The sequence below is a fragment of the Echinops telfairi genome, unplaced genomic scaffold (assembly GCF_000313985.2).
Source record: "Echinops telfairi isolate 266 unplaced genomic scaffold, ASM31398v2 ScPeMD7_44;HRSCAF=162, whole genome shotgun sequence".
NCBI classification, from domain to species: domain Eukaryota; kingdom Metazoa; phylum Chordata; class Mammalia; order Afrosoricida; family Tenrecidae; genus Echinops; species Echinops telfairi.
The window spans coordinates 1,895,359-1,908,035 of record NW_022103942.1 but is presented as its reverse complement, the minus strand read 5'-3'; the positions used below and the strand labels follow the sequence as shown (position 1 = coordinate 1,908,035).

At 38.2% G+C, this 12,677-nt stretch overlaps 1 protein-coding gene and 1 pseudogene across 1 annotated transcript in view; one reads left to right on the top strand and one right to left on the bottom strand.

Annotated features, from left to right (window-relative positions):
* CENPI (centromere protein I) overlaps nucleotides 1-12,677 on the top strand; it is a 93,101-nt gene that overhangs the window by 47,003 nt on the left and 33,421 nt on the right. Inside the window, exons 15-18 of the mRNA XM_004711207.2 lie at nucleotides 6,694-6,788; nucleotides 9,867-10,002; nucleotides 11,036-11,160; nucleotides 12,063-12,111. Coding sequence (XP_004711264.1) covers nucleotides 6,694-6,788; nucleotides 9,867-10,002; nucleotides 11,036-11,160; nucleotides 12,063-12,111 — 405 coding nt within the window. The remainder of the gene's footprint in view (nucleotides 1-6,693; nucleotides 6,789-9,866; nucleotides 10,003-11,035; nucleotides 11,161-12,062; nucleotides 12,112-12,677) is intronic.
* LOC105979411 lies at nucleotides 4,651-5,133 on the bottom strand (annotated as a pseudogene).

The following is a 12,677-nucleotide window of genomic DNA, read 5'->3' as shown; positions in this document are numbered from 1 at the left end:
TTTTAAACTGATCGTGGTAGCAATTGTATAATACTGCTTGATGTGATTAAAAACTTTTTATTGTGAATTAGGTGAGGGTTTATAATTCAGATAATTTTGTTATTTAACAAGTTAAACAACTTTCCAAACCTCCAATAGCCTGCCCTGTCCCCATCCCCTTTTTCTTGCCTTTTCTCTCTAGTCAAATACTAACTCTCCCTTCACCTTAGCTAACACCTTGTGGTAGCTGCGTAATCTGGTGTCAATTTGAGAGGTTTACAAGTGAAGGGGTGGAGTCAGTCTGTCAATTGGATCAGAGCCAATGAGGCCTCTGTGTGGGCCTTCTCCTGAAAATTCTGGGAAATCCTGTATTCCCTCTTGGAGGCAGGAGACACACACTGTCTCTCTCTGCTCAGTCCCTGTGAGAAATCCTAGCTGACAATAAACTCTCCCTTGGCTCACTCCCTGAGACACTCTACTGACAAAGACACATGGTGCTATGCCCTGGGAACTGGTGAAGCCACGTGGAGACCCCTGCCAGTGCTGAGATGCTTACAATGCCAATGGATCCAAAGAATTTCTACCCATTGGCCTGTGATCATCCTGCATTCGGCATCATTGCATGTGTTTTATGAGTCTGAAGAGGATTTTATATATTGGTATCGGACATATAGGCTAATACTGGACTTATGGACTTGATCTGGACTGGTGCAGTTGCCTACAGATGGGCTTTGGGTTTCTACTCCGCACTCCCCCTCATTCACAATGATGTGGTTTTTTGTTCTTTGATGCCTCGTACCTGATCCCTTCAACACCTTGTGATCACACAGGCTGGTGTGCTTCTTCCATGTGGGCTTTGTTGTTTCTAAGCCAGATGGGCACTTGTTTGACTTCAAGTCTTTTTCAAGTCTTTAAGACCCCAGACAGTATATCTTTTGATAGCCGGACACCATCAGCTTTCTTCACCACATTTGCTTATGCACCCATTTGTCTTCAGCAATCGTGTCGGGAAGGTGAGCATCATGGAATACCAATGTAATCAAACAAAGTGTTCTTGCATTGAGGGAGTACTTGAGTGGAGGCTCAGTGTCCATCTGCAACCTTAATACTAAACCTATCAATATATGCACATAGATCTATTTCCCCATCATCATATATAAATATATTTACATATGTACATGCCTGTATTTAGGCCTCTATAAATGCCCTTTGCCTCCTAGTTCTTTCCTCTCTTTCCTTTTACTTTCCTCTTGTCCCATAGCCCTTCCAGGGGACAACACTGGACACATCCTGTGGGAATTGCGCCCGATCTGACCCCAACACACCCAGGCGAAACACTAATGGGCATGCAACAGACAGCAAGGGGAACAGAGAAAGGAAATCCTGAGGAAGTATCAAAACCAGACTTTGGGGCCAGGGCATGGCACCCCTTCAGATTTGACCAGAAGACACACCTAAAGGTCAACAAACAGACCTTGAACTATTTACAGGCTTTTTTTAATCATTGTTTTTTGTTGTCGTTTTGTTTTCTTTTGTTGCTTGGTTTTGCTGTGTCTTGTTTTTGTGCATATTATTATCTCTAGATCTATCTAGATAAAGATAGGCTGGATAAACAATCTGGAGGAGAAAACAATGGGACCAACGGTTCTGGTGTGACATGGGAGAAGGGGAGGTGGGGGAAAGGAAGTGGTGTTAACAAACCCAGGTGAAAAGGAACAAGTGATCCAAAATCAGTGGCGAGAAGGGTGTAAGAGGCCTGGTAGGGCTTGATCAAGGGCAATGTAACCGAGAGGAATTACTGAAATCCAAATGAAGGCTGAGATGCTTTCTTAATGTACAATTGCCCTTTATACAAAACTCTCTTAAACACCTATGAGTCAAAACTCTCTCTTAAACACCTATGAGTCTCCCTGGATTTGTTTCTCTAGTCTACCTGGACTAACACACACCTAGCTACCATTTAGCTTATTGCTCTCCCTTCCTTCTCCATCCCTGGTAGCCATCAAAGTCTTTCATTTGGCATGAAAAATGTTGTCTTGAGTTTTCTTTTAGAACAATGATCTCATACAATATGTGTCCTTTTGTGACCCACTAACTTTGCTGACTGACTTCATAATGTCATCCATGTCTTGAAGTGTTTCACAGTTTCATCATCATTGTTTAATCATACATAGTATATTCCCTAATGTGTGTGCCAACATCTGTTTATGAGTTCTCCCACTGATCAGCATTTACGTGTTTTCTATCTATTGTGACGAGCACCACAGTTAACATGAGTGTGCATATATCTGTTACCAAATAAAAGGATTGCTGGGCCATATGGTATTTCCATTCCCAGTTGTTCGAAGAAGTGCCCTGCCACTTTTTTGCAGTGGTTGCACAGCTTGACAGCCCCACCAGCAGTGTCCAAGGGTTCTAATCTCTCCACACCCTCTGAGCATTTGTTCTTGTCTGTTGTGTTTTGTTTCCACTTCGTTATCAATGGTGGTGTGAAGTAGTATGTCGCTGATGCTTTGATTTGCATCTCTCAGCTGACTAGTGATTGTGAACATTTCTTCATGTTTGTTGGCTGCCTGGTTGTCTTCTTTGATGAACTGTCTGTTCTTGACCCCTACCTACTTTTTTAATTGGATTATTCATCTTTTTCTTGTTGGAGTGTTGAATTTTCTATAGATTTTGTCCAGTGGATCATTACCAGAAAATTTTTCCCGGTCCGTTATCTTTTTAGTCTTTAGATGAGAAGAAGTCTTTTGATACATCCAAGTGCCTTATTTTTAGAAGGTCCCAGTCATCCATTTTTCTTCTGCATGATTTTTCTTATTTTACCGCTGTGGTTATATTTGATAGTGGGTTTTAAAAAAATAAATACTTCTATTGGGGCTCATACATCTCTTATCACAATCCATACATTCATCCAGTATGTCAAGCACATTTGCACAAATGCCGCCGTCATTTTCAAAGCATTCTCTTCCCACTTGAGTCCCTGATATCACTTCCCCATTTCCTCCTCCTCCCTCCCCCGCCCTCCCTCCCTCATGAACCCTTGATAAGTTATAGATCATTATTTTCATATCTTGCATCATGCTCCGTCACCCCTCACCCACTTTTCTGTTGTTTGTTCCCCTGGGAGGGGTTTATAGTTTTATCCTTGTGATCAATTCCCCTTTTCTCCCCCCACCTTCTCCTAATCCTCCTGGTATCTCTAGTAGCCGCTGTTTTCTCAATGATTATGTGTATAATTCTAAGGATTACATTTATGTTTTTAATCCTTCTTGGGTTTCTTTGTACGAAGTAAGGTGTGGGTTCTGATTCATTCCTCTCCAAGTGGAAATCCAGTTTTGCCAGCATTACTTGTTGAAGAGATTACCTCCTATTTAATGTCTAGCATCCCTTTGTTGAAAATCTGTTGTCTTTACATATTTCTGGGGGCACTGTTTTGTCCATTGGTCTACTTAGCTTTCATTGTACCGGTGAGTACCAGGCTGTTTTGACTGCTATGGCTGTGTAGTAGGTTTTTGAGGCTGAAAAGTGAGAGATACCCTACTTTGTTATTGTTGTTCTTTTTTTTAAACAATTCTGTAAAGTTTATTCCAGCTATAACATAGCAGGTTATTCTGACTGTAAGGTAGCATCATATAGCAAACTTTTGAGTCCATTCCCGAGAGACTCTGTTGTACTAATCTCTGTTTTAGAAATCTGTAAGGTCTCTGGCACTAGGGGGTCATCTGGGTTTGGGTACAATATCAGTAGACAAATGGATAAAAAACCTTTAGAGATAGTTAACAGTAGGAGGCCACGGTGATCTTAGAATAGCAAGACAAATGCTGCCATTACTGTTAATATTTGGATGATAAATTCTTGCTATAAACGCAACCTTAGGTGGTTTGAAGGGGTAGTCTGTACGAAAAGGAATTGTCAAAAAGAATACAACACTTTGATATGGCTGTCATTAGCCATCATTGTGGCTTGCCAAGGAAACATACCAAGTGGACCTCCAAAACATTGTGCTGGAGGATCATGGGCCAAATCACTAAGTTTTTTATTAATCCTTTTCAGCATCATAGTCTGGGTTTTGTCTGGCTCCACCCTATCTCAGTGTACGGAGGAGGAATCCAAGGTCACAACTCAAGGGAAGCCCCAGATCCTCAGCACCTGTGTCTGGCAGAGACGGTGTGTGATGAAGAGCCGATCCTTCCTCACCCCTAGATAATCAAAAGAGTTTTAGCTGGACTGCTGAGCATACACTGAGACATAGTCATAAAATGTCCACTCTTTGTTCTTCTTCTTAAATTAGTACTTTGCTTTATCAGGGAATAATTTTTATTTAGATTTTAAAAATTACCTCAGGGCAATGGTATCTGGGTATTCTCTAGCATCTATGGCTTTAGAGAATTAAGACCACGAGGATTTAAAATCTTTTCTGATCTCCCCCCCCCCCTTATTTTGAGTTTAAATGCCTTTTATTTTTGCACAACCTATACGACATGTTTTTTTCCCCTCTTGAAAAAACAAATGCCTCCACTCCACATAAATCAAGGTCAAAAGTAAATGAAGAGCTCACGATGACATCATTTCCGATGACATCATTTCCGCTTGTCTAAGTCCTGGTGTCGTGTGGATGGACAACAGCCGGTTAGGGTGAGAGGCAGCGGTCGTGAGTTGCCCACTGTGTTAACATGTCTCCATCTCTCAGCCATCCTTAAAGGAGATCATATACAGGGTCGCACCATCCAGCAGAGCAACCACGCCATCTGGATGTGTGTTCTCACCAATAAAGAACCGGTAGTTTTCGAAATGTGCAAGGATGTGCTTGATTTGTTCTGTGGCCCCTGTCATAAAAGGCTTTACTCTTTCTGGTTTCTACTCTTCCAGTTTACTTTTTATTGACTTCGTGTAGTCTTTGATGTACTTGTTGTAGGCTTCTTTTGTGAAGCTGGTTTTCTGCAAGTGATGGTTCATGACAATATCAACACCAGTGATCACTGTGCTTTCTGTTCCGTCGCCATCAGCTGAGACATTGCCACCAATGAGCGAGTCATCGATGTGACCTTCGGTCCTACTGACCATCTTCCTCTCCACTTCCAGACACAGCCCGTCTGCAATCTCCTGGGTCTTGTAGATGTCGGAGAACATCTCTTCTTGGCTGATAAGGTCCCGGTAGAATCTACCGGGTAGATCATGATGGTGGCTATTGGGAGACAGCTGCAGCGCTAGCTTAGTGGGAACCCGGACCTCTGAGCAAGCGGGGTGCAGCCAGAGCGGTGCTTGGGGGAAGGGGGGAACTGGTGGAAAGGCGCATTTTTCGCCTTTTGATGACTAGAAGTCTTATATAGAATCTTGTATCAAAATGTTCAATAAAGTTAGCCAGACACCATCCAACTCTTCTGCCATCATGGCAAAAGATGCAATTATTCATGGAGTCAGCTGGCCACCCATTGCATTCTTTTCCTCTGATTCCAGACTCTCCTGTGTCCGCTATTGCTCTTGACAAATAGAGGCCACTTACTGTGCTTTAGATGGCCATTTACACGCTTTAAGGACCAAGAACTACTCAGTAAACTTGGAGGTAGAACAGAAGCACTAAGTAAGTTTTTAGGCTAGTTGGTAGCTTGTCTTTTCACTTCCGTTGGTAAAGTCTTTTGATGAACAAAACTTTTTAATTTTTACAAAGTCTTATTTATTCTTAATATTTGGAATGATAGCATAATCCATCAATATTGTACCCTAATCTGTTTTCTCATTTGTGATTATTTTAAATTTGTTTCTTTTTTATTTGTGGGTAACTATTGAGCACCCCTATAGTAGAGATTTTTTTCCTTCTGTTGTATTTTCTTGGGATACACTTCCAGGAATATATTATTAGATGAAAGAAAGGGGCTTGAACAGTTTTATGACCTTGATACATAAAGGTACACAAAAAGGTGCTTCAAACAGTTGTGAAAAAATTTCAGTGTCTTTTAAAGGAGAAGGGGTATTTTGAACACTTAGCAAGAGTCTGGCAGCCATGGTGAAATAAGTAGAAATGGGTGGAGGGTGGGTGTAACACTAGAGTAAGGAAGACCAACTAGGATGATAAAGTTAGCTCAAAAATGAATGCCTGGAATATAGGGTAGTTTAGTGTGGTTCAGAAGGAAATGGATAAGTTGGACATTTTGAGGGGAAAAAATGATAGAACTTAGTGACTGGATATAAAATAAAGCATGAAGGACACAAAATAACTTCAAGATTTCTAGCTTGAGATATGAGAAATCAAGAATATTTTGCCTGAAGGAAAAGAGGTTTTCTAGTTCGTTTTTAAATATTACAGGAACGAAGACTCAACATCCATGTAGAAATGCTTCTCTGTAGTAACTTTAAAGGGTAACTGAGCAGGAACAATAAGGAGAGAATGATGCTGTGTTTGATGATGCCAGACATATTATAAAAAAGTGTAATTGAGAGAAATGAAAGTGTTTTTTTTTTTTCAGTTGATAGTTGTGGGTGGCACTATAGAGGTATATCTCTTATAGAAAAACTTAACAAAATAAACATAGCTATATTCATCTATATTTTGGAAACTCATCATACTGGAGCAGTATGTTGTTGAATTCTAAATTGATTGACGTATTCTTTGTGGTCACTTCCATATCTAAGATTCTGATTTAATCTGTTAGCTCTGAACAGCATGTGATATCTGAATGATTTAATGAATGTTGTTTTATTTTGCCCCCTCAGTGTAGCGTTCTTCAGAGTCTGAAAGACCTACTGCAGAATTGGCTATTGTGGTTTTCCATGGATGTCAACATGAAAGTTTTGTCGAACAGTCTTCTGTGAGTTATCTTAGAACCTACCACAAGAAATGTACAAACTATTTCCATATGGAATTGTATAGTGTGATATGAGAACTAGTTATTTCACCAGAATGAATTTTACTTACACGTATATATAAAGCCAATTTTGATAGTGATTAGGGCATCGTTAAGATAATTTTGCTATATAGTTTTGTTTTCTATGATCCTTAAGTATTTAATTTGGTTATATACATATTTTACCTTCTGTGTAAAATAAGAGCCCTAATTTTCTATTAAGTGTTTCTATTATTAAATGTGTGCTTTACACTCAAAATAAAAGAATTTCAAGGAATTGCATAATTAGGTTTTATATATTTTTCCTCTTTACCTAAAATCTTTGACTTCTATATTCTGGTGTCAGCCAAGATTGTTTTGTAGCATTGATTTTTAACTTTATACTATGGAATATTGAAAACATTGAAAAATGAATAGTTTAATATTATTTTCACTTACAGGTCATCTAGCTTCAACAGTTACCAACTTATGCTTACTCTTGTGTCTTTGATAACAGCCACACCTTTTCTTCTATCTTGAGATTATTATTAAGCCAAGCCCATACTTTTCATTTATAAAAAAGGTAACATTCTAACAGCTAAAAATGTATTAGCTCTTAATATCTTCAAATGTCTGATTAATGGTCAGACTCGTTCTCTGTTATCAGCCACACCTTACTTTATAATTACAATTATAAGGATTCCTTAGCTTCAATTGTAAATAGCTGGTAGTTAGCCTAGTTAAAAGATTACTTCAGACTTGTTTTTCCAAAGTTCTCATTTATTTGGTGATCTACTATAGTAGGAGAATGGGGAGTAGAAGCTTTCTAAGAAGGTAGCCTGGAAAATTTCTTTTAATTCTTCCTAGTCATCATTACAATGCTTTTAGGTCTGTCTGTTCACTTTTAGAAGGAAATGGAGAATCAGTGGTCGGGGAAGTATATCTTATAAAGCTGTGGTTCTCAAAGTGTTGTCCCTGACCCAACAGTGCCACTTGAAAATGTGTTCAAAATGCAAATTCTCAGGCCCTGTCCCAGACCTACTGAATTAAACTCTGGAAAACTTCGGGTAATTCTGGTGCAAACTAAACTTTGAGAATCACTTTTATAAAGAAATTCCATTTAAATGTTTAACCTCTTACAAGTGCATTCAATTAAGAAGAATCTGTTTGCATTTATAATCTTTAGACAAATTGGAATTTAAGTCTTTGATATCCCAGAAATAGGTTGCTTTCAATTTTTATTTTTTTGGTTAAAAATTCCTAAGATCATTCTTTTTATTCGTGGAATAATTTTTCTTGGAAGGGGGAAAGAAATTGTAAAAGGAACTGTGCTTTCTAAATGATAAAAATGTAGAAAACTTTGCTGTATGAATATATTATATTAATACTTGGCATTACATAATATAGTTGTTATATTTTCAATAATTCCTTCTATTTCTGAGAGATGATTGTAATGCCATATCTCCCCACAGTGATTCTCCAGGTTGGCACAGCGACTGGGAAGAGAATAACACCCTCATTTCATAAATGTGAGCCAGAGAGGCTATAGATGCTGTAGTGGATGGAGACAAGGAGAGGCAGTCCTGAACAGTGGATTATTTCGTCCAAAATGTAGTTCTGTGAAGAAAAAATGTTAAAAGAGACAACCAGCATGTTTGCATATTATTGCAGATGTATTTGCTAAGTGCTATGAAATATTATAGTTAAAATATAGTTTTGCACATAGCTACCGATTATATGGATGCCCACTTTTTTGATGGTTTCTTAATCCTTCTCTGTATGCTTTGATGCAGAACCTTGATACTAGCGGGTAGTGGTAGAGTCCTCATTCCAAAGCTCTCAAGAATAACTGTAGCTATATATGTATATATATCATTTATTTTCCTTGTTCATAGCCATTGTTAGCTACCTCAATAGAAGGGCAAATTTATGAAAGTAGATAATCATATCTGCAGGTACACCCTTTTCTAGCGCACTTAACAGTGATTTCAAGAAGGATAGGGGTGGATTGAAGGGTGGATAGATTAAGCCAATTGTGCATAGGTCTAGTTAAAAAGACTCAGTCCATTGTATTTTGAAATAATATAAAATATCCAGACCTCATTTTACTTTGAAGAATGAAAGATGCCAAAATTTTCCTAAATCAGTTTTAGGACTGGATTGAATTAAATTTAAAATGCAAGTACGTTAGCATTTTGGGGTTTTTTTTATGTGACTATTTTATCTGAAGAATACAGGTAAAACTGAGTTTTGGTTCGTGTGCTTTGTTACAATAAATGGGGCTCTAATGTTTTTGGCATAGGAAGTAATTTCCAAATTCATCTAATGGTTTATCCTTTCAACCAGTATGTGGTTTGGTTGAAATTAGTTATAATTTTTTTCTAGTTTATTATTTTTTACCTTTGTAGATTCTATTCTCAGCCCACCCCAGCCCCCAATTTGGCAATGGAATACCCATTTTCTAGTGTTTTTTATATGCCTGCATCACTCCATGGTTTCCATAATTGAGGATTGTTAGAGTTCAGTGCTTATCAATTATTAGATACTAATAATGTGGTGACTGCTATTGTCTCTAGAAGGGCCCCAGAGGCACAGTGGTTAAATGCCTGGCTGCTAACCAAATGGTTAGTGATTTGAACCCACCAGCTGCTCTTGGAGAAAAATATGGCGGTCTGTTTCTGTAACAGTTATAGCCTCTGCAACCCTCTGAGGCACTTCTGCTCTGTCCTACAAGGTCACTATTAGTCAGAATGTAATCGATAGCAGCGGGGATACCTGGGCATTAACATTGTAAATCTGTGTTGAAATTAATTAAAGGATTAATTTCTCCCTCTGATATTTACTAGGAAAATGGGATTGGCAAACATTTTCTTAGACTCAGTCTCTGGTTTCCTAGAGGGCTGAATACAGTTTGAAGCTTACCTCACTGCTGCTTTAAAATAACATTGTGTATTGGCACACTAATAGGAGTTTTCTGCAATACCTCTCAACTCTTTGCTATATCACAGTTTTAGTGAATAATTTTGCTTATATCAATCGGAATGTCATGTGTTCTTCTTACAGAGAGACAACTATAGGTGAATCCGCAAACTCTGTGTTGAAACTGATTCACTATGTAGGGTGGTTGTCCACTAATGGATTGCGCTTGGAGAGGAACCATCCTTTCCTGATGCATTTTATTTTGGATTTCTATGAGAAGGTACTACCTGACCCATTTTCCCCTACTTAGATATTTTTGTGATGACTGTCCATTGTAGTGGCCTATTTAAATTTTATGGGTAGTCATTAAGTTGCCTGTGGCCTTATTAACATATAAAATAAGGTATAGTTAAGGTAATTGTATACCTGCTTGGGTAATTGACTTTCATAAAACAAAGTAGACCAATAATTTTAAAAAAACATATGGTCCATGTACTACTTTAAGGGACATTCACCTATAATAATGTAATAAATCTGATCCTAGATAGAAATCTGTCTTCTGGTGTTAGTTTTTGTTCATCTATTATATATCCCCGGCCCCAGACAAAACCAAAACAATTTTACCATGTTGTCTCTTCAGCTCTCCACTCTCATCTTCCAACTGTCTTCTGTTACCTGGTAACTTAGTGTTTTGTTCCTCTCTACTGTCTTACACTATTCAACCTGGACAGAACTAATATCCAGGAACTACCCACTAATCTCAATTTCCATGGCTACTTCCTTTCACTAATACTTAGTAGCTTACTCCTTTGCTTTTCAGCTGGACTGACATTGTAAATGTTTATACTTTTCTTTTCCTTGTCCCCCTAATTCTAAGCCCTATCCCCAGAAAATAATAAAAGATCTTCATAATGGTCTTTGAGTACTAACGTTCTCTGGTAAAGATTGGTGTTTGGTGAGAGGTGCATGTGTGTTTAAATACATGTTTTGGTGAGGTTCGTTGTATTTACATTTTGAAGGTGTGAAGACATTTTGTTCTGTTGGACTTAGAGTTGCTATGAGTCGGGACTGACTTGATGGCACCTAACAACAGCAACAGCATGTTAGAGGGCCAAGCTAGTCACAGCTCTAGTCAGAGGGCATGAGTGAGGTGGACTTTTAAACAGGTTTCTGACTTTTTTCTGTTTGTGAATTGGGCAGGCCCTAACCTGATGCTCTACTGCTGGTTAACTTACACTTGTGATTCTTTAGGTGAACTTGGTTGGGAGATTCAGGGGAATAATCTGTACTAATGTTACCATTCTTCCCTCAAGGTATGTGACATATATCTAAATTATAATATTCCAATATTGGAAATATTTCCTCTGGGAATTTTCTACCCTGCACTCTTCAGCCTGGATGCCTGTACTTTTAACCAACTCTGTTACATTATGCACAGGTATAAATCCTTTTTTTAAAGCCATTTTATGAATTAGTACATGATAGCTCTATCTTCATTTTTCAACTATAACACAATAAAACTCCCTTTTTATTTTCTGCCAAGATCTATGGAAATAGAAAAGATAGCTTTATTTGAGGATCACTGTATCTTTTATAAAATATCACTATGGGGAATATGGAATAAAAATTTAGTAAAGGATCTTTTGCTGCACTCCGCATCAGTTATTGTAATAATTGTGTGTTATAGAAAATTTTTTTCCAAAGAAAAATTAGTCATTTGCCGGCAACTGATTTAGGTATATATAGCTTCTCTGATAAAATCACTATTTTCTGAGAGATAAGGAAAGCTATTGCCAATCATATAAAATTGTCAGCATTAATTCTGATCCCCTCTAATTCTTAAAATTGTGGACTAAAGTTACTCTTCAGGCCACAAATGTAGATCCCATTGGCATAACTTGTGTGACTATCACAAAGTTAAAATGTTTAAAATCTAATTAGATTATAGTTGGCAGGCAAGAAAACTCGGCATTTCTAAGCTTTCCATTCCTTTCTGCCACACTGCTTTTCTCTCACATAAAGGAATGATGTTCTAGCTAAGTGCATGACTGTTCTTGGGAGTCTTTTGCATTTTTTGCTAAGAAAACATTAAAAGCATTTTCTTCTTTTTTTTTTTGCTTTTGCTTGAAGTATAATTTGCCTATAATCAGGTGCACATTTTAAATGTAGAATGCTGATATGAACCACCGTTAATTTTTGTCCAAAGTGAAAACCTTCATTAGACCGCTGGCTATTTATTTATTTATATATCTAATATTTTCACATGTTTACATTTAAAACAGAAACTTATTTTGTGCACGTTGTAAATTTCAATTTTGTTGTATTTGTTCTTCCTGTTAGGTATCACCAAAACTTGACTGCTGTAAAGAAAAATGAATTTGTAAAGAAGGTAAGGATTTAAATCCCTGTGTTAAATCACCACTGTTTAAAACTTGGGTATAGAAAACCAATCTGTAAGCAGTTGGACATCCCCCTACAGAAGGGTCATGGGGAGAAGATGAGTCAGTCAGGGTGTAGCATAGCATCAGTGAAACATACACCTTTCCTCCAGTTCTTTAATGCTTCCTCCACCACCACCCCCAACTCTCATGACCCTAATTCTACCTTACAAATCTGGCTGGAACAGAGCATGTACATGGGTACAGATCAGAACTTGGCACACAGGGAATACAGGACAGATAAACTCCTCGGGACCAATATTGAGAGTAGCCATACCAAGAGGGTAAGGGGAAAGTGGGGGGAGAAAGGGAGAACCAACCACAATGACCTACCTATAACCCCCTCCCAGGGGGATGGACAACAGACAAGGGGGTTGTATTAGTCTAGGTACTTTGGAGAAACAAATCCACAGCAACTCACGTATGAGAGAGTTTTATGCAAAGAAAATGTGCATCACGAAAACATCCCAACCCAATGCTGCCCAAGCCCACAAGTCCAACATTAACCCATACCCAA